Genomic DNA, 26684 nt, shown 5'->3' on the forward strand with positions numbered 1-26684 from the left:
GCTATCATGGGGAGGGAAAGCGATGTGAGTAGAGGAAGCATTCCTCTTGCCCCTCATTAGAGGTGGAAATGTCTGAGCAGCTTTTCCAGTCACTGTCCAGATGCAGATGACAGACTAACGGCCGGACAAGTGCAGGCCATGATTGATGAGGCGGTGGTGAGGGCATTGGCTGCCAGACCTTCTCACAACAGGAAAAAGTCATCTTTGGACATTTCTTCAGATTCAGACTGATTTTTTTGCCCAAAAAACTTAGCTCCTATGTGAAGAAGTTTATTTCCAGAGAAGAATTAGGCCCCACCCTAGTGAACATTCTGGATAATTTGGGGTTGAATCATCCCCATGTTGAGGAACATGTGGATGGTTTGTTTCCTCAGTTTGCCAATGCGGTTCCAGTGACTATTCCATTTCACCCCAAAATTAAGGCAGAGATTTTCAGAGACTGGAAGGAGCCAGATCAATTTCAAATTCCACAGTTTTTTCAGAAATCTTATCAACTGGAAGAGGTGGAATCTGTGTTGCTCCAGAGCATTAAAGTGGACTCTATTTTGGCTCCTTTGCTGGGCAGGTCTTGTTTGAATCCTGATGACTATTCACTCTCAGACTATACTGATTAAAAGGTTGATGCAAGCCTGAAACTGTGTTTTGGGGCTGCTAACCTGACCCTGCATGCTGCTTTCTATGCTGCCTTGACCTCAATCAATCAATCATCAATCATAGCATTTGTAAAGCGCACTACTTACTCGTGAGGGTCTCAAGGCGCTGGGGGAAAGGGGAAAGGTGCTACTGCTCAAAAGGCCAGGTCTTGAGGTGTCTTCTGAAGGTCAGCAGGTCTTGGGTCTGCCGTAGGTGGAAGGGGAGAGTGTTCCAGGTCTTGGCGGTGAGGTGGGAGAACGATCTGCCGCCGGAGGTCCCTCTTCGGATGCAGGGGACTGTGGCGAGGGCGAGGTTGGCGGAGCGAAGCGGGCGGGGTGGGGTGTAGAAGCTGAGTCGTCTGTTGCGGTACGCTGGTCCGGTGTTTGGGAGTGCCTTGTGTGCGTGGGTGAGGAGCTTGAAGGTTATCATCTTGTTGACGGGGAGCCAGTGCAAGTCTCTCAGGTGGGGTGTGATGTGGCTGCGTCAAGGGATGTCAAGGATCAGGCGTGCAGAGGCGTTCTGGATGCATTGAAGTCGTTTCAGGAGTTTGGCCGAGGCTCCTGCTTAGAGGGCGTTTCCGTAGTCCAACATGCTGCAGACTAGGGCCTGGGTGACCGTTCTTCTCATTTCGGTGGGGATCCACTTGTAGATCTTGCGGAGCATGCGGAGGGTGCTGAAGCAGGAGGAGGAAACAGCGTTGCCCTGCTTTGTCATGGAGAGGGTGGACCTCAAAGCCCTTGGTTATGGATTTTGATTTATTTGCTGAACTGACGCCGGAGGGAGTATATGTTTTGGACCTCCTGGTTTACATGGAACAACAGTCCACATTTTTTAAAGAAATCTCGGCTGATCTCATCAAGGTAGCCACTGCCCCTTCTAGCGCTGTGGTGATGGCCCCCCAACAGGTTTGGCTTCGAGGTTGAAAAGCTGATCTGTCAGGGAGATAATTCTGGATGAATCTTCCATTTGAGGGTAGGAAGCTATTTGGAGACCAACTGGAAGACATGACACGGATCATTCAAGAACAAGAAACATTCCTTGTCCTACAAGTCCTCTTCAGCCAGATCCTTAAAGCCCTGGCCTAGGGAGTCTAAGGATTTCGCAAAGCAGATTCTAAATCTTATTCCCCAAAATGGCACAAATTCCAGCCCCGTATGTTGGAGAAGTCTCAAGTTGGGTCCAGCCAGACGAGCCCTTCTTTTCAGTGGTCCTGACTATTTCAAACCTCTGGGCCTGGAGGCTGCAGGAGGAAGACTCAAGGACTTTTTCCCTCAGTGGAAAGCTTCTATTACAGATCAGTGAGTTCTGAACATCATTCAGAATGTTACTTCAGCTCCCTGCTTCCAGACTCATTGTACATCAGTACTCCCATTCCCAGAAGCCCTTTTCGGAGGCAGGCCTTGGGTGACGGATTTTCTGCGTTATCTCAGTTCCAGAGGAGGAACAAGGGCAGGGGTTGTACTCCATTCTGTTTTTGGTGCAGAAGGTATCAGGCGACATTTGTCCTGTGCTCAATTTAAAAAGACTCAATCTCTGGATAGCGATGGTGCATTTTTGAATGGTAATCTTACAAGTCATTATTTCTCTTGTCTTTGTGCAAGACTTTCTGGCTACCATTTATTTACAGGACGCTTACTTGAACATTCCTATTTACCTTTCACATAAAAAGTATCTCAGTTTCGAGGTGGTGGGGGCTCACTTTCAAGATCTCTGTAGCTCCATTTGGGCTGAAGTCTGCTCCATGGGTGTTCACAAAGGTTCCAGCTCCATGGATGGATCTTCTTTATTGGCAAGGCATTTGCGTAAAGCCCTGTCTGGATGCCGGCTTATTTTCAACAGGTTCAGCCGGTTAGTCGCGGTGATCAGGGTGTTAACATCTCATGGGTTTCTGATCAACTCCCAGAAATCACAGTTGGTTCCGGCACAGGATCAGGTCTTCATCGGAGCCCGGTTTCACATAGACCTCAAGATTAGTTACTCTTCCAGACAGCAGGGTCAGGAAGATTCAGTCACACTTATGGCCCTTCTATGCTCCCTTTCTCCAAGGGTTGTGGACTAGTTGAAAGTTCAGGGGGGATCTGGCAGCCACTGTGTTTTTGTTGTCTTGAGATCGGTTCCATCTGGATATCCTTGTACGATACCGGCTCCAGGCCTGGGATCCTGCCTTACAGGATAAGACTCCCCATCTTTTGATAGCACAATGTGTTCGGTAAGAAGTGATCTGGCGGTTGGATACACTTAATGTATTAAAGGGGGTCCCCTTATCTCCTACCCCTCCAGTGATTGTTACCAGGGATGCCAGCATATTGGGGGGCTTGGATGGCTTCACACCAGGTGCAGGGTCTATGGACCTCCTCCCAGAGTCAGGTTGGCGAACTGGAGAGAACTTGAAGCGATTCGTTTGGCCTTCCTTACCTTCTCTCCATGGATTCAGGACGAAGCTGTTCATATCAGGATGGGCAATTTTACTGCAAAATCCTACATCAACAGGCAGAGGGAACCAAGGTCCGGTCCCTGTCTCCCATATTGGAATCTTCATTTTTATCGGAGCCAGTCTCGTCTGTTGTCTCTGACTGTTATTTATATTCAGGGTCTTCTCAATTCCCGGGCAGATGTGTTAAGCAGGGTGATTCACTCCTTCCAAGGTTTTTTGTCTTTGTCCTGCTCTGTTCAGCCAGATTTGTAAGAGGTTGGGTGCCCAGTGGTGAATCTATTTGCAGATGCTCACAATTAAGCCTAGGTGTAGTTTGCGAGGTAGCGCTATGTGTAGCTACGCGAAGTGTACTTCGCACTACCCGAGGTACGCGTAGCTACGCGAACTGCGTAGTGCACTGTGCAAAATGCTGTTCGCACTGATTGCACAGCGCAGACAAGCATCCGGCACTGTGCAATCAGTGCAAACTGCATCTTGCACAGTGCAATCGGTCGTTTTCTGCCGCTCAAGTAGATTTCTACTCGAGTGGCAGCTTTCTCAATGCGGACTAGTAGTTTCTCATCACGAGCGGTCGCGAGCATATGCGACCACTCGCAATGAGAAGTATGATCTCCCCGGTCACGCTGGGATGTCATTTTGCTTGCTCGCGGTCGCCAACATGACTTTGAGGACCGCGAGCAAGCAAAAAATGACCACTGCGCTATGCGTGCTTGCACTGTGCTACGTGCAATTCGCGTAGTGGCGCAGACTTTGCAAACTACGCGAGCGTAGCGTAGTGCTTTGCCCAGGGTTATTCGCAATACTCTACTTTCTCGTGTTTGTTCCAGGATGAGGAAGTGGTTAGCGTGGGGGATAGATTCCTTGTATTGTCCATGGCATCAGGGACTACGGTTTGCTTTCACTCCCTTCCCTTTGGTCCATGGGTTTCTGCTCAGACTGAGGAAGGAGGGAGCACAGGTAGTCCTGGTTGCTCTAGGATGGGGTCGCTCTTCTTGGTTTCCACTTCTGGTAAGGATGAGGAGGGGAAGGGAGTGGTGGCAACCTACAAATCCTTCACCTCTGATATTACTGGTCCTTCAAGAGAAGTCCTTGGTTCGTTTGCACTTGATGGGATGGAGACTGCGTGGTCTGTATTAATGGCTCGGAGTTGTTCGGTTTGTTTCCTCTTATGCTAGGAGACTTCGACTAGGACACCTCTGTACGCTTCTCTTCCCTAGATCCTACAGTTTCTGTAAGGTGGGATCTCTTTAAGACTGTCTCCTTCCACTTTGAAGCTGCAATGGGCCACAATCAGGGCTATTTGAGCCCATTGGGGGTACTCTGGTGAACTCTAATGGTTTAGTTCAGAAGTTGTTTAAAGGGGTTTCCAACAAGCATCCAAAATGGTCACCCGTTTGCCCTACCTGGGATTTGCCCATGGTCCTACAGGCTCTTTATTATCCTCTTTTTTAGCCTCTTTCTTTCATTGGTCTCTGGTCCCTTACCCTGAAAGGGATTTTTCTTGTGGCCATTACTGCTGGGAGGAGGCTGGGTGAACTTAGTTCTCTTTTCTACAGAGCTCCGTTTTTGCAAATCTTCGAGGATCGACTGGTGCTGAGACCGGGCTCTGGATTTATTCAAAAGGTCAATTCTGTTTTTCATGCTCAGCAGGAGGTTATTTTGCTGGGCCTGACCTCAGCCACCGGAGGACGTTAGTCTTTTTTCCCTGGGTGTACAGAGGGCTGTTTTAATTTGAAAGGATAGCGAGCTTTCGTCACAGTTACTCTTTGTCTGTGAATTTTGGGCCTGCCAGGAAGAGTTACAAACCTACCACTCAGAATTTGAGTAAGAAGATCCGTTCTCTAAATACCTTGGCATATTCACAGTTTGGTGTTCCATCTCCGTTAGTGGTTCACGGCAGGTCTACTCAGGGAATAGCAGCCACCCTGGCTGAGTGTCAGGGGCATCACTGAATGAAATTTGTAGGGCTGCCACTTGGGCGATTCTTTTTATATTTATTAAGCATTACAGAGTATCTCAGTGCCCCGTGGTGGCAGATCTCTTTGATTTGAAAGTACTGTCTATGGTGGGGTAACAGGGGCTTGTTTTTTTCTGTATTAAAATCTGTTTCTGCATCTCTTCAGCAGTCTTAGCTTTTTTAATAGCTTGGATACATCTCATACAGTCAGGAAGCCAAGCGAGAGGAAGGAGGAAGTAATACTTCGATTACTAACCGGTAATTGCATTACTCAGAGTCCGTATCTCACTTGGCTTCCTTACTCCCTCCCTCCTGCCCTGTCAGTCCAGGCCAACTGGTTTTTGGTGGAGCTTGTGACGATACAAGATGTAAAGGGGGCATTAACCTAGTCTACCGGATATACCATTGTATGTAACATACAATGGCTAAAGGAGTTCTGAAAGAGCATGTATCTATGTACTTGATCATTGTGTAAGTTGATTGTTGTGGGGAAAAATAATAAACAGATTTACAAAAAAAAGAAAAAAAAAGGATGTAAAGGGGGCATTTAAAATAGGAAGAGTGTCGGTGGAGGCATGGAGGCCTCATACAGTCAGGAAGCCATGCGCGAGAAGGACTCGGAGTAATGTAATTACCCGTAAGTAATCGAAGCATGTCCTTGTAGCGGATGCATTAGTCCACTGACCAATCAGACATCTCCATTTTCATCCTAACAAAGTATTTTATTGCTAAAAAACAACAGCTATTGGTTTTGTCGATGCATGCAAAAAACGGTCCTGCGTGACAGACATCTTAAGGAAGTTCTCGGTTCAAATCAAGTCAGTGCATTTCCATAAAATAGGAAATGGTGTGCTCTGAAAAGAAACTATAATGAGCGATTCGTGTACATCCAGCAGCTGCATCTTCAACTACATTTGGAGGGCATAAAGAGCTGTTGGAGAAACCCAAGAAAAAGGCGATAGGCAGGGAAAGTCTGAAACAGTAGGCGGTGCATATGCTTTTGCGTCACAGGCCATCTGTGTTTCCCTTAAGTGCTCAGAAGTAACCACATATAAAACATCAAAATGGAAGAAATATCCTTAACTGGCGAGAAAGCTCAGTAAGTTACGCACCCGCTGCTGAAATGAACTGGTGAAACATGCAGGTTCGTATCCCGGCAGGGGTGGCTCTCACTTTGTTTATGCAGAAGTGAAGGAAATGAGATCAGATAACTGGATGTAAGAACATGGCCAATGTAAAGAAGGCCACACCTTAAGCCTGACAGCAAGCAAGAGTTAAAATGAGGTATTACTCACTGGGCTTCTTCTCTGGAGATCTTCCTTCCGGAGAGCAGCATTTCGGCAACCTGGGCCACTGCGGGGTCGAAGTTCATACTGGCAATGGCAACCACAATGTCATCCCTGTAATGACCAAAATGGTAATGTGGTGGTGGCAGGAAAGTATGCAGTCCCTCGAATTACAAATAATTCTAATATTCCAGACAACGGGTACTGTACTACAAATGTGTACTTTTTTGCCCTAGCATTCAAGCGTACACACACATGCGCATGCGCAAAGAAGGGTGCACACATACAGAGCAAGTCTGTAGCCATGTAAAGAACGCATAACTGAATATAGCTTAGGCATAGACTCGGACTAGGTCACACATAGTATACACAAAATGACACCATATTTGTGCATCGCTGAGTGCAGAACATTTACAAACGCTGTCAGAACAAAAGTCTAAAGCAGTTTAACGTAGTGGTTTCAATGTATTTTTGCTACGTGTCCACTGAAAGCCCCCCCCATTGTTTGTTTTCCACCTGGTTGCAGTGCTGGAACTGTAAAATAAAATGTACTCGGAGAACCCATAAATTGGGGGTCAGTGTCTGGCAGAAGAATTGGAGGGGAGACACAAGGGGCGGGGCTTGAAAAGCAGAGTCTGACAGATATTATATATCTCAATGTAGCTCCGCTCGTAAATTCCCAAGATGTGGCTGAACAGACACAGACTCCTATTATCTTGTGCTGGCAATTTATTTTCAACAATGGGCTGTGACACGTTTCGGCCTAAACTGGCCTTTATCACATGATGCGGCTGCGGTAGAGTACACATTATTTAAAGTGACAGGTGCTTAAAACGTGCAATAAACAGTGTAAACAGACTGCAAATCTTCTGTGAGCATTTGTTATGACCTAATTGTACTGAACAGCTACTGTTAGGTATCAAATCATTACTAGTAAAAGATATCAGCCTGTTGATTCCTTTTGATCATATTAAAAAACAGAAGTACTTTTCTGATCTTCGCATTCCAAACCAATATACATAAAACAGATGCATGAATATAAATATAAGCATAAATGCATATAAATAGTAAGCAATATCAATACTATACATACATTATAATCAGCAATCTAATGACCGCAAATTGCATTAGCCTGAATATTTGTGCTGATGTAACATGTAATGGAATGTACATATCACATTCTACGATTTGTGACTGCTATTTAATATCATCACTGCCAGTTCCTTAAGACTGACCTACAAACTAAAGCCCATGTGGGCCTAGTTCTAACATTTCGCTAGTATTGCGGTCTTTTTCAAGTACTAAAGTGCAGAAAAAAGTGCAAAATGACGTTATATCAAACGTCAAAGTACACCCTAAGACACTATAAAGTGTTTAAGTGCAAAGGGTAGCAGCAGATTATAATTGAATACAGGATGAAAATATCCCAATATGGAGGGCGTGGCCTGCAGCCAAAGAAGATGGCCACACACTAGGCAAGCTGCTGTAGCAGGGTCATACACTTCACCTACCATCCGGCATAATCCGTCACGTTGAAGAGCATTTTCTGAACTCTGACGCTGCAGAGAAACGGTGGGCTCCTTTTACTACCCGTGCCAGATCCGCATTACAGTGTTTTCTCGCGGCTGCTTTGAGGCCCGGACCTGAGTCCGGCAGTCAGAAAATGATGCCCGTTGCAGCCTAGCACAGCCGCGGTCATCTGGAGCTTGCAGTGCGGCGTGAGGAGCGGCTGCGGGCAACTGCCGTGAGGCACCTCAGGTCCCCGGAGGATTGGACCTGGGGTAGAGCGTGTTCTACTGTGCGGAGGTTCCTCGTCTTGGACGCGGCGTGCCCGCGGCCATTGGTGAAGGCAGCGGGGATATCCGGACCGCCGCTGCCGGGCCAGCTGTGTGTGCAGAGCGGCGGCTCTCGGCGGCGCGAGTGGCGGGCTGCGGTACAACAGTTGCAGGGCGATCGGCTGGGAAGGCCCGGGCGGGCGGAACCTGCTGGGCCTGGGTGCATGTGGACAAAGAGAGTCTCAGGAGCATCAGCGGCACCATAGGCTATTGGACTGTATTTGGAGGCCCGCTGCGACGAGGGACATTGGAAGCATCCTGAAGAAGGTGAACATCATTTAACTCACAGAGACGCAGCGTCGACTTGGTTTTCTAAAATATTATTATGAAATGTTTTTATGTATGAATTGTTTTGAATCTTTTGATTGTAATAATTTTTCTATACAACTGTATTTTCTGATTTTTATTGCTTTGTGCTTGCTGACGTACTTTACCTCTTGGTAGTTGATGTTATTATAAGGTCTTGATGGACCGTTTTGGTCCATATTGTGGGCAATTTTGTGCCTTTAAGTTGGGACTTTTTTTGACTTGTAGCTTGCAGTCGAAGACAAAGATGTTGGAGGAACAGGTAGCCGCACTCACTAAAGGCCAGGCAGACATGGCCGCCCGCCTGGAAGATCAGGAGGGCCGGGCGTGCCAAAATAATGTCCGAATCGTGGGAGTCCCGGAGGGCATGGAAGGCCCGTCAACAGACTGGTTCGTGGAGGACTTAATACTTAACCACCTTAATCCAAAGCGCCTCTCTAATTTCTTCTCTGTGGAGAGAGCTCATCGGGCGCTGGAGGGAAAGCCCAAGCCGGAAGCCCCGCAGCGCACCATTGTCGCCCGCAGTCTAAACTACAGGGATCGGGACGCAATCCTGCAGGCATCAAGGGTGTCCAGGGACCTGCACCTGGACAACGCCACAATTTGTTTCTTTACCGACTTCACGCTAAACATGCAGCGCCAGCGGAGATCGTTTGAAGGGGTCAAGAGGGCCCTTAGGGATCAAGGAATAAAATACATGATGCTCTATCTGGCTCGCCTCAAGATCCTAGATGGCGACAAGGCGTTTTTCTTCGACACGCCAACCGAGGAGAGCGACTGGATGGAGGGGTGGCGGACCGTGGGCCGCCAGAATGGCTCGAGACGCTCTGCCCTGGGCCGTGCTGGTCAGGGGACTCAAAGAATGAACAGCCAACCACAAGAACCTCAACAGCTCGACCAGATATCCCACAAGTGACTGTGGTGGTAACATTAACCTGAGGCACTGTTGGGGAAAGCTGCGGGGAGGGTGATATGCCTCATAAGTCCTTGAATGTAGGTGGTGGTCGGATGGGAGGACTTGGGGCAGCGGACTCCTCGGACTTTGCAGGACAGGGTCTCCTGCCTGTTTAGTGACTGTGAACTGAGGGTCTCTGGTATACCTCTGCAGCGTTGGGAGGGAGTGTGTGGGAGGGGGGTGCAGACAGCGAGATCCACCAAATGGGTGAGCACTCCGCCACTCAAGTATGTCATCTTCTGCGCTTGCAGGCTTACGTTTTTCCCTATTACGGTTGTTATGGTGTTGAAGGGGCGACAGGCACTCTGCATGGTTATGGGGTGGGTGGTTGGGGACCCACTTAGCAGGGAGGCAGAGAGGGGGGTGCGAGTTGAGGGGGTAGGAGTATGGGGGACTGTTTATGGTTAGCTCATGATGACTATTTCCTATGTTCATGTGATTTTTCTATGGGTGGGCATGTGCGGGAGGGGGATACGGGACAGTTGAACTTAATGGGTGATCAAACGCATATCAAGATCTGGTCATGGAACGTCAACGGGCTGGGTAATAAGATTAAGCGAACACTTGTCCTGCAGTATCTGAAACGCCATACCCCTGACGTAGTGCTCCTACAAGAGACTCACCTATGGGGCAACACATGTAGGGCTCTGGACCGGTTTGGCTACAAGCTGGTGGCTCACTCGTGGTTCACGTCGAGTTCCAGGGGGGTTGGAATCCTTGTCCGCAAGGCCCTCCCGATGGTGGTTACGGGCACGTGGTCGGAGGACTAAGGGTGTGTGGTGGCTGTGGCGGTCAGGTGGGAGGGTCGCACATTGGTGTTTAGCTCCTGTTACATCCCGCCTTGTCTACACGTGCAGACTTATGTTAAAATAGGGGCCCACTTGGCGGACCTTCCTTGGGCCACTTTGATTTTGGGGGGAGATACTAATGCGGTCATGGATGCGGACTTGGACAGTTCTGGAGAGAGAAAAGGGCACAGGGGGGAGGCGGGCTTGAGTGGCTTTGTTGCAGCACTGGGCCTCAGTGATATTTGGTGCATACACCAACCCTCACAGAGCCTCTACACCTTCTACTCCGCACGGCAGGGGTCTTTCTCTAGAATAGATCATCTTTTGACCCAGGAGGACCAATTGGGTGACTTCGTCGATTCCTGTATTATGGCCAGGGGAATCTCGAACCATTCCCCAGAGGGGGTTACTCTTAGAGGGGCAGCAACGACTAGGGCGTCCTTCCCTAGAATTGACCCATGGCACCTCAAAGACGACTCCATAGCCGAAAAGATACGTGAAGGTTCCCAAGTGTATTTCGCTGAGAATCAGGGATCGGTTGATTCCCAGTTAATCCTGTGGGAGGCCTTTAAAGCAGTCTTGAGGGGACAGGCTCAGGCGCTGATTGGGGCCCAGAAAAAGGAGGAGGCACTTCAGGTGGCGCAGTTGGAGCGGGACATTGAAGAGCTCGAGCGGGAGACGGGGGGGCCCCCTTGGTGGAGCACATCCATGAGCTTGCCCTTAAACAGTGGGAGCTTCGCGCATTGGCGGAGAGTAAGGCACGGACCTATTCCTTAGCCACGCAGCATCGGATTGCGGGGGATAAAAGCATGAAGTTATTGCATGGCTCAAGCGAAGGGACCGTGAGCGATCCTGTGTTGTGGGGGTGAGGGGCGAGTCGGGATCATTGGTATCCACCGGGACTAGGATAGCGGAGGCCTTCGCATCATATTATGAAGGGGTCTATACCCCAGTATGCACCAGATCGGAAACGGACTGCAAGGAGTTCCTGCAGGACTTCGCTTTGCCCACGATGCCCCAGGAGCAGTCTGATAGCCTTGAAGCTGATCTCACGGCGCTGGAACTCGGGGAGGCCCTCAATGCCTTCCAGGCCGGGAAGGTGCATGGGCCCATTGGGCTCCCAGTTGAAATATACAAGAAGCAAGCGAGTGTTGTGCTTGAGCCCCTCAGACGAATGTTCCTTGAGGCGAGGGGCGTGGGGAAACTCCCACCGGATCAGCGAGAGGCCACGATTGTGGTCATACAAAAGACCGGGAAGCCGGCGGACCCATGCTCGTCTTACCGCCCTATATCGTTCCTTAATATTGAGGCCAAGGTGCTGGCTAAAGCCTTAGCGACGAGACTGCTCTCAGTTCTACCGGATTTGGTTCACGTGGATCAGTCAGGATTCATGCCCCACAGGAGTACTATAACACAATCAAAAGTTGTCCCCCAAGGAATTATTTTCCATATAATCACACTTTCGCATTTGTCGCAGCAGTGATCATTAATTCAAAAACGTAGAGAAAAGGTTTTTTACAAGCGCCACAAACTTTAATTGAGATTGTGAGCTTTGTTTGTTATCTATTGGGTGGCTCTATTGTGTACCACAGGAGTACTAGGCACAACCTGCGCTGCCTTCATGGAGTCTTATACATGACGGAGGACGTCCGCGACACCCAAGCGGCCTTAATGGTTGCTGGACGCCTACATGGCCTTCGATAGTATCGAATGGCCTTACTTATTTATGGTCCTGCGACGATTGGGCTTTGGACCTGTCCTCTGCAGCTGGGTGCGTTTACTGTACACACAACCGGTGGCAAGGGTGAGAGTCAATGGGGCGATGTCTCGGACGTTCCCCCTGCGGCGGGGCACCAGGCAGGGATGCCCACTATTCCCGCTCCTTTTTGCCTTGGCCTAGGAGCCATTGGCCCACTGGATCCGGAGGGAAAGGCCTTTTTGGGGCTTGGCCCTGTCTGATGAGTGGGAGGAGCGTATATCCCTATACGCCGACGACATCGTCCTCTATATGGCCAGACCATACCATTCAATGGCGCAGGCGCTCCATATTTTTGAACTATTTGGCAGTTACTACGGCTACACAATCAATTGGGGTAGGAGTCTGTCCCCGCTGTGTGCCCGGGGGAGTCACGGGGAGGGCTCAGTTTTCCATATTCTTTAGGACTGTCCGTACATTGTGCAGTTCTCGACTAGGGTGTGTTAGACCTGACATCCTTGGCATGGTTATCCCTGACTTTTTGCCTCTGCCTCCTGTGTTTTTGATGCTATGCTGGATTTCACTTTTGCTGGTTTAGATGCTTTGGGCCCTTTGGTCACTACTAATCGGTGGCCAGGGGCAAGAACTCCCTGTGTAAATTATTAAATATGATTGGTCCTCATTGATTGGCATCTATGTTTTACCTGTTATGTCCCTAGTAGAGTGCACGGAGTGCGCCAGGGCTGATAATTCAAATGCTACTAGTGGGCTTGCAGCCCTGATTGTGCCACCCACATGAGTAGCCCTAAAATGGTATCTCAGGCCTGCCACCGCATTGCCTGTGCGCAGTCTGTGAAGTACCATGTTGTCCTGGCAAGTGCCCACACTTGCCAGGCCCTACCCTTCCCTTTCTGTTCACATAGGACACCCCTATAGTAGGTCCAAGGTACCCCCCTTGGCAGGGTGCAGTGTATGTGAAAGGTAGTGCATGTACTGATGAGTGTAACATGTTCTAATAGTGAACTACAGCCAATTTCGTTTTTCACTATTGAAAGGCCATCTTGCCCATAGGACAGAATGGGGAAGGCTGTGTACCATTATACCAGCCTATCTTCCCAATAGGAACAAGATGGAGACATGGAGTCTGGTACCCTTGAATTCAGAATTTAATAACACATCTTTTAGTGAAGATGGTTTTTAAATTCTGCGTTTAGAAATGGCACTTTTGTAAAGTTCCTATTTTTCTGTTCAAACCTTCCTGTGTGCCTCTGCCTGGTTGTGGATTGACTGTCTGGCTTTGGGGAGTGACAGGGGCTGGTGAAGTGTCTTGGCTCCAGGAGTCTGGGTGCGTCAGCCCTAGGCTGAATTGGCCCATCTGCATTTAGAGAGGTGGGTGGGGAGATCCCTGTACCCGAGTAGGGCTGTGCCTGCCTCCACAAAGGACTGGCTCCACCTCCTGCTGGGCGGATGAGAACCCTGGCCCCCTTTCTCAAAGGAAGAAGTTGTGCACTGGCAGAGTGCCCCAGGACTGGTTTGAACAGGGTCCAGAACCCCCAACACATGAAAAACAAATACTTTAGGGGTATAAAAGTAAGAAAAAAGACCCCTTAAAAATCAGACTTCTACAATCAAGAGGAACCTCTGCCGGAAGAAGAACAGCTGGAGAAACTAAGGAAGATTGCCTTTGCTGTGTGCTCTGGGGCTGACCTGTTGTTTTGCTGATTCCACTAAAGGAGAGAAGGGGACTTTGCTGTGTGTTGTGATTCCCCCCTACCTGCTTGAAACCAAGACTTTGCTGTGTGCTGTGTCTACTTAGAGTCTCCAAGGGCCTGAGAAGAGCTGGCCTCCTGTTTGTGGAACCCAGGGTTACAAAAGTTCCCAAGACGAACCAAGATGCTGTGAGCACGTCTTTATTCACAGTCTGTGCTTTACTACCACCTGCCCGCCGCGTGGGAGGATAGGTGTGCTCATCGGCACCCAACTGACGCCGGCCGTAGGTCTGTGTGGTCTCCCACGTTAGTAATCCCCCGAGTGTGCTGGTAACATCGTGGGTGGCCTGCCTACAACCTGCACCCTGTGGGGGGAGACTGCTGCGCCCCGAATCGCCAGGTTTACAAATCACAGCCGCTGCCCGGGACAAAGAACAGCCGGAGAAACGCACCGCCATCGGCCCCGGGCCCGCTGACGACACCGGAGAGGCCGCGCTGTGATTGACCCATCGCAGGAGGCTCGACTGAGGAGCCGCACTACGATTGGGCCCGGCCGGGAAGGAGAGCAGTGTCACGTGGTCAGGGGCTCGCCTGCAGCGCTGCGCTGGGATTGGCCCAGCACTTGTGAAGGACACCACCGCTTGCAACCCTCGAGGGAGCTGCGTTCGCCAGAATAAAGAAATCGTCACCAGAGACGCCAGGGAAACTGTGCAGCTGGAAGCTCCCATGAAGTGGCGGCCTCCTTCTTCCCCGCACGCCTAAGGTAAATTTCCTGCAGCTTAGATCATAGAGTTACCGCTGGGAGAGGGAGCAGTGAGCAGGTTTCACCAACTCTGGATGGGGAGTCCCTGAAAGGAGATACCGGTAGCGTGCTGGGCCTGTTCCCTTTGCGCAAATAAGAGGCCGCGGGGACTTGAGTTAGCGGGGAGTCCAATTTTGCACCACAAGCAGCATTACCAGATCCTCACTGCAGTACGGGGACACAGACTGCCTGGACTATTTTTAATTGAGGTCCCCTTGCTGGGATTGTGCTTTGGATAATACTTGAACTATAAGTTACAAGAGAACTATTTTTCTTTTACTTGTAACAGAGGTTTATTGTGTATGTTGGCCTTGCTTTTTGATATTTGGTCTTGCCTAAATTTAATATAAATAATCTATTTTTTTATAATTACCTGTGTGGTGTCCCTCTTTGGTGTTTCACAATATTATTGTGGGTGTTGGTGCAACTACTTTACACATTGCCTTGGGGATACGCCTGTCTGCTCGTGCCAAGCTTCCAAGGGGGTGAGCAGGGGTTATCAACAGTGTGTACCCCTTTACCCTGACTTGAAGTAAAGGTCCCTATTTGATCAAAGGTACCCACCTCTGCCAACTAGAGACCCCCAATTCTGACATTGGTGGTCAGCGGTGAGGATTTGAACTTGTATTTGCACTTGACCTACAGTAATTAGTGTACACCACTAGTTTTAGCGCAGACCACTACGCAGCCACATACTGTACCTATTTTATTTATCTATTTTTGAGAAGCCCTTGCAAGCATCATGTCTCAGAAAGGAAAGGAAGCAAGGGAAAGTGCGGAATTGGAATTTGAGATTCAGGATTTGCTCACATACAAGGTGGAGCAGTTGAAACAATTCTGCAAAAAGTTTGGATATCCCATGAGGAACAGCTCTAAAAAGGAGGAGTTACTATGGGAAGGGGGGATAGACATGGGATGAAGCTGCATATTATATCAAACTTCAAACACTGGTGGATGGAATGAACTCCAGTCATTGATGTAATGCGAGTGATTTCTGAATGTATTGCCAAGTTTATTGAAATTGCAATTAAAAATGTTTAAATAAAAAAAAAGGAGTTACAGAAGGCCTTATGGGCCTGGTGGGAGGCCAAACAAGTTGCGGCAGAGGATGTCACTGGAGAGGGGGACACAAATGGGGATGGTTTTATATCCCATGATTTGCCAGTGGGCAGGCCAGCTTCTAGGCATGGCAGCACCCATTCCAGTAGGGGCTTTCCTCCAGAGGAGCAGGAGGAGAATCAGAGGGTCAGAGACCATGAGTTAGAGCTTTTTAAACTCAAGGCTCAAGCAGAAGAGAGGAAGTTACGCCTTGAAAGTGAAAAGAAGGCAGAGGAGAGCAGGAACGCTCTCGCGTTAGAGGAAAAGAAACTCCAGTGGGCTCATGAGTTGAGTCTGAGGGAGCTGAATCTCAAATCCAAACAAGCGGAGTCCAGTTCCAATTGTGACAGCGCACAGCCAGTGCAGGCGTGTAAGGTGTACAAACCCAAAGATTTGGTACAGAATTATCAGAGGGGTGAGGATATCTATGCATGGTTTAGATCCTATGAGCTTGCCTTGAAAATGAATTAAGTGCCTGAGAAGAGTTGGGGGTGCGGGACTGTGGAAGCATTTTGAAGCCTCTGGGAGGGATGTCTTGTCACCCTAAGAGTCAGCAGGTACCCTAACCTACCCCGCTATGAAGGAGGCCTTATGCCTCCGCTAAGGTCTCACTCCAGAACAGTACCGCCAGAAGTTTAGAAACTTCAAGAAACAGGATTCCAGTACATGGGTGGAGTGTGTGTGTATGTACACGCGTGCCCTGGAAGGTTGGATAAAGGGCAGCAAGGTAACTGATTATGTGGGGTTGTGTCACTTAATTAGTTGGGAGCACTTGAGTAGTCTATGTGTTCCAGAGCTGCGCCAGCATCTTTTGGATAGCAAGTTAACTGACCCCAGTGAGCTTGCTAAGGAGGCGGACCTCTGGACTAGCACCAGGGTACACAAGGGGGTGGTGGGTACCACAGCCGACGGTGGGCAGGATCCCCAGCAGAAGGGTGGGGAGACAAGGGTAACCAAAAAGAGTTCTCTAAAGGGTCCTAAAATAGTTCCCAGGAAAAGGAGTCCCAACCCACCAAGCCTAAGAGGTTCTGCCACCCTAAGAGCAGACAGGACAACCAAGCTCATCCCACATGTTATGCATGTAGGGAGGTGGGTCACATTGCACCTAAGTGCCCCAAGCAACCCCCAGCATCCACTGGTGCTCAGACACAAGGTCTAGTGAGGGTAGCGTTGGGGGCGGAGTTGGTTTCCAGTGAAGGGGGGAGCAAGCAGTGATGACCCTGGTCTCTTTAGGAGACAGAGAGGTGGTCCCAGAAACCTACATGCCTGAAAACACTAAAAAATACACACAGTGGGTGACCATCAATGGGAGAAGGGTGGAGGCTCTGAGAGACACCGGAGCAAGTGTGACATCTGTCAGGTGTCAATGGGTGTCTGAGGAGCAGGTAATTCCCAATGCACTTCACCATGTAGTTGCAGCAGACAACTCTGTGCACCTATGTAAGGTGGTGCTAGTTCCTTTGAGTTGGGGGTGGGGGGGGGGGGGGGGGGGGGAGGTCTCAGGTTCCTTGAATGTTGTTGTTCGTCTATCCATGCCTGTAGACTGTCTGCTAGGAAATGACCTGGAGAGTTCCCCCTGGAAGGAGGTGGAACACCAGGCTCATATGGGGATGTTGGGTCTGCCTGAGTGGGTCTGTGTGACCACTCGGTCCATGGCAGGCCGTCAGGGTAATCGAGAGGACCTGGAGCCTGACAAGTGGCCCAGGTACCCGCCAGGAGGAGGAGGGGTGGGGGAAACCAGTCCCAGCCGTTCCCACGGTCCAGGAGGAAGCAGAACCTGAGGGGGATGCCCTGGAACCTACAGGGGAACAGGTGGTCGAACTGGGAGACCTGCCTGAGCTGACCCATTGGCAGCAAGAAGGAGGTCCCTCCAGGGAGGAGTTTTGCAAGGCGCAGATGGAATGCCCTTCTCTCATTGGTATGCGGCAACAGGCTGCAAACCAGGCGGCGAGTCCAAAGATCACTTCATTTACTGGGAAGATGGATTACTCTATAGCGAGCCTAAGGTCGCTGAGCCCGGTGCAGCCCGTGTGCTGGAAGTACCCGAGCGCTTAAGGGCCTTCCTACTGGGTCTGGCTCACGATGTGCCTCTCACAGGACATTTGGGGTATGACAAGACCTACCAGAGGCTTGTCACCCACTTTTACTGGCCCCAAATGAGGAAGCACGTCGGTACACATTGCAGGACTTGCCAGGCAAGTGGCAAGAGTGGAGGGAAATGTAAGGCTCCCCTCCAACCCTTTCCCGTGGTGAGCACTCCCTTTCGAGCGGGGGGGCATCGACATTGTGGGGCCTCTGGAATCCAAGACAGCCTTAGGCAACAAGTTTATCTTGGTCTTGGTGGACCATGCCACCAGGTACCCAGAAGCTGTCCCTCTCCGGACAACCACAGCCCCGTGGTGGGCCGTGCGTTGATGGGGATATTTTACCACGTGGGGTTCCCCAGAGAGATGGTCTCCGACCGGGGTACCAACTTCATCTCAAAATACATGAAGTCTTTGTGGGAGGAGTGTGGGGTAACCTACAAGTTTAGCACTCCTTACCATCCTCAAGGAAATGGGTTGGTTGAGAGATTCAACCAAACCCTAAAAGGCATGATAATGGGCCTTACAAAGCCCATGAGACGGAAGTGGGATGTCTTTCTACCATGCCTGTTGTTTGCCTACAGGGAGGTACCCCAGAAGTCCTTAGGGTTCAGTCCCCTTGAACTCCTGTACGGTCACCCTGTTAGAGGACCTCTCAGTCTGGTGAATGAGTGTTGGGAAAAATCCCCTGGTAAGACCCCCAGGACGTGTTCAGCTATGTGCTGGCCTTCCGCAATCAGATTCAGCGCTTCAGGAAACTTGCACAGGCGAACCTGGAAGCCAGCCAGGAAGAAATGAAAAGATGGTATGACCAGAATGCCACTCTGGTCGAATTTCAACCCTGGCAGAAGGCGTGGGTGATGGCCCCAGTGGAGCCTTGCGTGCTCCAAGACAAATGGACTGGGCTATATGAGGTGGTGGAGCGCAAGAGCGATGTAACCTATTTGGTTGACTTGCAATCTCCCAGGAAACCTTTGAGGGTCCTACATGTGAACCGCCACAAACCACACTTTGAGAGGACTGATGTGACAATGATCTATAGATGATGGGATGGAGGAGGATAGTGAACCTCTTCCGGACCTCCTGTCAGCCAAGGCGCAGGATGGATCAGTGGATGGGGTAAACCTCTATCCCACACTGACCCCAGAACAGCAGAGGGATTGTCGCCAGGTGTTGGGCCAGTTCGCCTCCCTGTTCTCCCTGACACCAGGAGTCACCAATTGGTGCGTTCATAATGTGGACACTCGGCACAGCCTACCTGTGAAGCAGAAGTTTTACAGGGTAGCTGACAAGGTCAGGGCCAGCATCAAGGAAGAAGTTTCCAAGATGTTGGCACTAGGGGTAGTTGAGCCCTCAAGCAGCCCCTGGGCTAGCCCAGTAGTCTTAGTACCGAAAGCTGCTGCACCTGGTGCCACTTCAGAACTCAGGGTTTGTGTGGACTACCGTGGGCTAAATGCGGTCACCAAAACGGATGCACACCCCATCCCCATAGCTGATGAGCTTGTGGACCGGTTGGGCGCTGCCCAGTACCTCAGTACGTTTGATTTGACATCTGGGTACTGGCAGATTGCCTTAACTGAGAGGGCCAAGGAGAGGTCTGCGTTTTCAATGCCAGAGGGGCACTTCCAGTTCCGTGCCATGCCCTTTGGGTTGAAAAACGCCCCTTCCACCTTCCAGAGACTGGTCAACCGGGTACTGTCCGGGCTGGAGGAATTCAGCGACGCCTACCTGGATGACATTGCTGTGTTCAGCTCCACTTGGGAAGTGTTGAAGTCTCTGCAAAGGGTAGGCCTCACTATCAAGGCCAGTAAGTGGCAGATAGGGCAGGGTTCTGTGGTGTACTTGGGACACCAGGTAGGGAGCGGCCAGGTGGCGCCCCTCCAAGCGAAGATTGACACCATTCTGGCTAGGGAGTCCCCCAAGACCCAGACAGAAGTGAGAGCCTTTCTAGGACTCACTGGGTATTACCGCCGATTTGTCAAGGGATATGACACCATTGCTGCCCCCTTGACAGAGCTGACTTCAAGGAAGCAAGCCCAGTAAGGTGATCTGAAACGATGCCTGCCAGACCACGTTTGATGCCCTGAAAGCTGCCATGTACACGGCACCCGTGCTCAAGGCCCCTGACTTCTCCAAAGAGTTTGTGGTGCAGACAGATGCTTCAGAGCATGGAGTGGGAACAGTGCTCTCACAGGTGAACGACGAGGGCTGGGACCAACCTGTAGCTTTTATTAGTAGGAGGCTACTTCCAAGGGAACAGAGGTGGAGTGCAATTGAAAGGGAAGCTTTTGCTGTGGTCTGGGTGCTGAACAAGCTAAGGCCCTACTTGTTTGGCACTCACATCCGGGTTCAGAGAGACCACAGGGCCCTCAGATGGTTGATGCAGATGAGGGGTGAGAATCCAAAACTGTTGAGGTGGTCCATCTCCCTACAGGGGATGGACTTTACGGTAGAACACCGTCCTGGTACAGAGGATGCCAATGCTGATGGTCTGTCCAGGTTTTTCCACCTTAGTGATGAGAACTCTCAAGAGGGTGGGTAGTTCTCCCCACTTTTCAGCTGGAGGGGACGCGTGTTAGACCTGACATCCTTGGCATGGTTACCCCTGACTTTTTGCCTCTGCCTCCTGTGTTTTTGATGCTATGCTGGATTTCACTTTTGCTGATTTAGATGCTTTGGGCCCTTTGGTCACTACTAATCAGTGGCCAGGGGCAAGGGCTCCCTGTGTAAATTATTAAACATGATTGGTCCTCCATGATTGGCTATTTTGCTTTACCTGTAAGGTCCCTAGTAGAGTGCACTGAGTGTGCCAGGGATGGTAATAATTCAAATGCTACTAGTGGGCCTGCAGCACTGATTGTGCCACCCACATGAGTAGCCCTAAGATGGTATCTCAGGCCTGCCTCCGTAGTGCCTGTGCGCAGTCTGAACTGCCATGTTGTCCTGGCAAGTGCCTACACTTGCCAGGCCCTACCATTCCCTTTCTGTGCACATAGGACACCCCTATAGTAGGCCCAAAGTACCCCCTGGGTGCAGTGTATGTGAAAGGTAGGACATGTACTGATGAGTGAAGAAGGTTTTTAAATCCTGCGTTTAGAAATGGCACTTTTAGAAAGTTGCTATTTTTCTGTTCAAACCTTCCTGTGTACCTCTGCCTGGTTGTGGATTGACTGTCTGGCTTTGGGGAGTGACAGGGGCTGGTGAAGTGTCAATCAATCAATCAATCAATCATACCATTTGTATAGCGCACTACTCACCCGCGAGGGTCTCAAGGCGCTTAGGGGAAGGGGTATGCTACTGCTCGAACAGCCAGGTCTTGAGTTGTCTCCTGAAGGCGAGATGGTCCTGGGTCAGCCGAAGGTGGATGGGGAGGGAGTTCCATGTCTTGGCAGCCAGGTAAGAGAAGGATCTTCCTCCGGCGGTGGCTCTTCTGATGCGTGGTACGGCTGCGAGGGCGAAGCTGGTGGACCGTAGCTGGCGGGTGGGCGTGTAGAAGGTCATGCGGTCGTTGAGGTACTTGGGGCCCAGGTTGTGGAGAGACTTGTGTGCGTGGGTGAGGAGCCGGAACGTGATCCTCTTGTCGACGGGGAGCCAGTGCAGGTTCCTCAGGTGGCTGGAGATGTGGCTGCGTCGGGGAACATCCAGGATGAGTCGGGCGGAGGCGTTCTGGATGCGCTGGAGTCTTTTCTGTAGCTTGGCTGTGGTTCCGGCGTAGAGGGCGTTTCCGTAGTCCAGTTGGCTGGTGACGAGTGCCTGGGTGACTGTCTTCCTGGTCTCGGTCGGGATCCAGCGGAAGATCTTGCGAAGCATACGCAGGGTGTTGAAGCACGATGAGGAGATGGCGTTGACTTGTCTGGTCATTGAGAGGGAGGAGTCCAGGATGAAGCCCAGGTTGCGTGCGTGGTCGGTTGGCTTGGGTGCGGTGCCCAGGGCTGGGGGCCACCAGGAGTCGTCCCAGGCGGAGGGCGAAGATCCCAGGATGAGGACTTCCGTCTTGTCCGAGTTCAGTTTCAGGCGGCTGTCCTTCATCCACTCGGCGACGTCTTTCATCCCTTCGTGTAGGCAGGTTCTGGCGGTGTCGGGGTCTCTGGTGAGGGAGAGGATCAGCTGGGTGTCGTCGGCGTAGGAGATGATGTTGAGGTTGTGCTGGCGTGCGATGGCTGCAAGAGGTCTCATGTAGACGTTGAACATGGTGGGGCTGAGTGACGATCCTTGCGGAACGCCGCAGATGACTTCGGTGGCCTCGGAGCGAAACGGGGGGAGGCGGACTCTTTGTGTTCTTCCGGCGAGGAACGAGATGATCCACTCCAGTGCCTTCTCTTGGATACCGATATTGCTGAGGCGCTGGACTAGGGTGCGGTGGCAGACAGTGTCCAACGCAGCGGAGAGGTCCAGGAGGATGAGGGCCACTGTTTCCCCCTTGTCGAGCAGGGTCCGGATGTCGTCGGTGGCTGCGATGAGGGCGGTCTCGGTGCTGTGGTTGGCTCTGAAGCCGGACTGCGAGGGGTCGAGGGATCCGTTCGTCTCGAGGAAGGCAGCCAGCTGTCTGTTGACGATCTTCTCGATGACTTTAGCAGGAAAAGGGAGGAGCGAGATGGGGCGGAGGTTTTTGAGGTCGGTGGGGTCCGCTGTTGGTTTCTTCAGGAGGGCGCTGGGCTCGGCGTGCTTCCAGCTCTCCGGGAAGGTGGCGGTGTTGAAGGAGGTGTTGATGATGTTCCGGAGTTGGGGTGCGGTGGTGGAGTCGGCCTTGTTGAAGACGTGGTGTGGGCAGGGGTCGGTCGGTGATCCGGAGTGGATGGTGTTCATCGTGCGGGCTGTGTCCTCGGGGGTCACCGTGCTCCAGGTGCTGAGGGTGGTGGTGGTGGTGGGGGGCGTTGGTTCGACGGTGGGGTGCGTGGATGGTGTGCTGAAGCTGTTGTGGATGTCGGCGATCTTGCGGTGGAAGAACGAGGCGAGGGAGTCGCAGAGGTCTTGTGACGGAGCGATGTCGTTGGTGCCAGTGCTGGGGTTGGAGAACTCCTTGACGATGCTGAAGAGTTCCTTGCTGTCGTGGGTATTGTTGTCCAGTCGTTCCTTCAGGGATTTCTTCTTGGTGGTGCGGATAAGCTGGTGGTGCTTGCGGGTAGCGTGTTTGAGGGCGGTCATGTTGTCGGTGGTCCGGTCGAGGAGCCAGGCTTTCTCGAGGGTGCGGCAGGTCTTCTTGGAGTTCTTGAGTTCGTCGGTGAACCAGGATGCCTTCTTGCTTCTGGGTCTGCTGGGAGGGTTCTTCAGTGGTGCGAGGTCGTCAGCGCAGGCGGTCAGCCACTGTGTGAAGTTCCGAGCTGCTTCGTTGGGGTCCGTTGCGCTGGCGGGTGGGTTCTGGCTGAGAGAGGTGGTGAGCTGCTCGGTGGTGATCTTACTCCAGCTTCTGTGGGGAATCTGAAGCGGGTGGTGGTGGGTCGTGGTTCTTCTGAAGCTGAAGTGGACGCAGCTGTGGTCGGTCCAGTGGAGTGGCTGAAGGTGATGTGCTTGCTGGATGAGAAGACTGGATACAGCGTGTGGCCGGCTTAGTGGGTGGGGGTGTTGACCAGTTGCTTGAGTCCGAGGTTGACGAGGTTGTCCAGCAGGGCGGCGGTGTTGCGGTCCTTGTTGTTCTCCAGGTGAAAGTTGAGGTCTCCAAGGAGGATGTAGTCAGCGGAGGGGAGGGCGTGCGGGCTGATGAAGTCTGTGATGTCTTCGCTGAATTGTGTGCGTGGTCCCGGGGGTCTGTAGACGAGGGTGCCTCTGAGGGTCGTCTTTGGGTCGGTGTGAATCTGGAAGTGGAGATGTTCGGCTGCGGCGAAGGTGTCGTTGGAGTCGGTCATGATGCGGATGGTGTTTCTGTGGACGATGGCGATTCCTCCTCCGGTCTGGTTGACGCGGTCCCTTCTGATGATATTGTACCCGTCCGGGATGGCAATGGCGATGTCGGGTGAAGAGGAGGCGTTCATCCAGGTTTCCGTGTGGAAGGCGACGTCCGGTGATGTAGCGTCGAGGAGGTTCCAGCGTTCCACGGCGTGTCTGTGGACGGAGCGGGTGTTGATCAGGATGCACTTGAGGTGGTTGCTGCTGGTGCCTGGCTTGGCGGGTGCGGGGCAGGTTCGGAGGCAGGTGAACTTGCAGGTACAGCAGGTGAAGGGTCCGTGGGTGCGTCTCGGGGTGGCTCGGCAGCAGGCGTGGTTCCGGCCGGCATTGAGGGCGTTGAGAGTGGCGGCGGCGTAGGTCCGTCGTGTGGGCTGGCATCGTCAGGGGTCCTGGCACTGGGCGCGGTCGAGGCACGGACGGGCGCAGACGGGCTTACCTTTGGCGCACCTTCGGCACTCAATCGGTGCTCCCGCTGCGCGGTCGCTCTAGGGACGTCATAAGTGAGGAGCCGGGAGGGCGGGTCAGCTGGGTGGCGGTAGCGGGGCGGCCAATGGGCAGGGGGGGGCGGAGTCGCCGGAGGTCTGTGGCGGGAAGGAGGTCCGAGGGCGGCTCAGCGGCGGCTGGGTCGTCCGGCAAGTGTCTTGGCTCCAGGAGCCTGGGTGCGTCAGCCCTAGGCTGAATAGGCCCATCTGCATTTAGAGATGTGGGTAGGGAGATCTTTGTAGCGGAGTAGGGCTGTGCCTGCCTCCACAAAGGACTGGCTCCACCTCCTTCTGGGCGGCTGAGGACCCTGTTCCCCTTTCTCAAAGGAAGAAGTTGTGCACTGGCAGAGTGCCCCCAGGACTGCTTTGAACTGGGTCCAGAACCCCCAACACATGAAAAACAAAGACTTTAGTGGTATAAAAGTAGGACAGAGACCCCTTGAAAATCAGACTTCAACAATCAAGAGGAACCTCTGCCGGAAGAAGAACAGCTGGAGAAACTAAGGAAGATTGCCTTTGCTGTGTGCTCTGGGGCTGACCTGTTGTTTTGCTGATTCCACTGAAGGAGAGAAGAAGGGGACTTTGCTGTGTGCTGTGATTCCCCCCTACCTGCTTGAAACCAAGACTTTGCTGTGTGCGGTGTCTACTTAGAGTCTCCAAGGGCCTGAGAAGAGCTGGCCTCCTGTTTCTGGAACCCTGGGTTACAAAAGTTCCCAAGAAGAACCAAGACGCTGTGAGCACGTCTTTATTCACAGTCTGTGCTTCACTACCATCAGCCTGCCGTGTGGGAGGATCAGTGTGCTCATCGGCACACAACTGACGGCGGCCGTAGGTCTGTGTGGCTTCCCACGTTAGTAATCCCTTGAGTGTGCTGGTAACATTGTGGGCGGCCTGCCTACAACCTGCGCCCTGTGGGGGGGGGGGGGGGGAGGGGGGGGGGGGGGGGAGGAGGACTGCTGTGCCCCGAATCGCCAGGTTTACAAATCACCGCCGCTGCCCGGGACAAAGAACAGCCAGAGAAATCCACCGCCATCTGCCCCGGACCCGCTGACCTCACCGGAGAGGCTGTGCTGTGATTGTCCCGTCGCAGGAGGCTCGACTGAGGAGCCGCGCTATGATTGGGCCCGGCCGGGAAGGAGAGCAGTGTCACGTGGTCTGGGGCTCGCCTTCAGCGCCGTGCTGGGATTGGCCCAGGGCTTGTGAAGGACACCGCCGCTTGAAACCCTCAAGGGAGCTGCATTCGCCGGAATAAAGAAATCGGTACCGGAGACGCCAGGGAAACTGTGCAGCCAGAAGCTCCCATGAAGTGGCGGCCGCCTTCTTCCCCGCACGCCTAAGGTAAATTGCCTGCAGCTTAGATCATAAAGTTACCGCGGCGCCGGTGAGCAGGTTTCACCTACTAGGGGTGGGGAGTCCCTGAGAGGAGATCCCGGTAGCGTGCTGGGCCTGTTCCCTTTGCGCAAATAAGAGGCAGCGGAGGCTTGAGTTAGCGGGGAGTCCTGTTTTCCACCACAAGCACCATTACCAGATCCCCGCTGCAGTACCGGGACACAGACACTGCCTGGATTATTTTTAATTGAGGCCCCCTTGCTGGGATTGTGCTTTGGATAATACTTGAACTATAAGTTAAGAGGACATTACAAGAGAACCGATTTTTTTTACTTGAAACAGAAGTTTATTGTGTATGTTGGCCTTGCTTTTTGATATTTGGTCTTGCCTACATTTGATATAAACAATCTATTTTTTTATAATTACCTGTGTGGTGTTCCTCTGTGGTGTTTCACAATATTATTGTGGGTGTTGGTGCAACTACTTAACACATTGCCATGGGGATAAGTCGGTCTGCTCGTGCCACGCTACCAAGGGGTGAGCAGGGGTTATCAACAGTGTGTACCCCTTTACCCTGACTAGAAGTATGGGTCCCTATTTAGTCAAAGGTACCCATCTCTGCCAACTAGAGACCCCCAATTCTAACAGGGTGGCACATACAATGGAAACGGTGGTGGGCGCACCAGTCCCGATGGACCCTAGGTGGTTTTTGCTTATGATTAAGGGTCCGACGGACTGGACACGCTATGCTGAGATTTGGCTGGCCCTAGCGGCTGGAGTGGCCAAGAGGAATATTGCTAGCTTATGGGGGGCGCAGGAGCCCCCACAATGGGACCAGTGGCAGCGAGACCTGGACTGGTGTCAAAGGGCGGAGGAGACAGTGTACAAAGCTAGGGGTTGTGTGAAAAAATGGAGGAAAGTCTGGGGTCCCTGGCGCAAATACAGAGCCCAGAGGGGGAGGACGGGACAGGACTGATAAGCATTGTTGTTCTATGGCACTGTATCGTTTGCTTTCTAATGTGGACTGTGTTGTTATCCATGCACATGCCTTGTATACATTGTTGTGTATATGCTAAGTCACTGAGCAAAGTTAATAAAAAGAAAATGTCCCAATACCATCCCCATCTTTTAATTGTAATCAAAAATTCCTAAAATGTGCACTAGCTTAAAATGTTTTTTAAATTAACATCAGAGGAAAATAAAACCTCAGAATTTACTAAAAGAAAGTAATTTAGAGTATCAATGAATGTTTCAGAGATATATGTGTGCAGCCAATGGACCCTATTGCGAGGATAAGGGAGACATCAACATTAAAGGCATGTGAAAAGATCCTCACTTGAATTAAGACCATGAGGAGTCTTAATAGCAAGATCGAGGATGTATCTGGTCCCCAATTTTATTAGGGCA

General features: G+C 51.6%; 1 protein-coding gene across 4 annotated transcripts in view; it reads right to left on the bottom strand.

The window, feature by feature from the left end:
* LOC144822522 (apoptosis-inducing factor 3-like) overlaps positions 1–26684 on the bottom strand; it is a 545716-nt gene that overhangs the window by 38494 nt on the left and 480538 nt on the right. For all 4 annotated transcript variants that reach the window (XM_078680159.1, XM_078680158.1, XM_078680160.1 and 1 more), the window contains one exon: positions 6320–6424. In XM_078680159.1, coding sequence (XP_078536285.1) covers positions 6320–6424 — 105 coding nt within the window. The remainder of the gene's footprint in view (positions 1–6319; positions 6425–26684) is intronic.

Source organism: Lissotriton helveticus, chromosome 3_1 (assembly GCF_964261635.1).
Source record: "Lissotriton helveticus chromosome 3_1, aLisHel1.1, whole genome shotgun sequence".
NCBI lineage: Eukaryota > Metazoa > Chordata > Amphibia > Caudata > Salamandridae > Lissotriton > Lissotriton helveticus.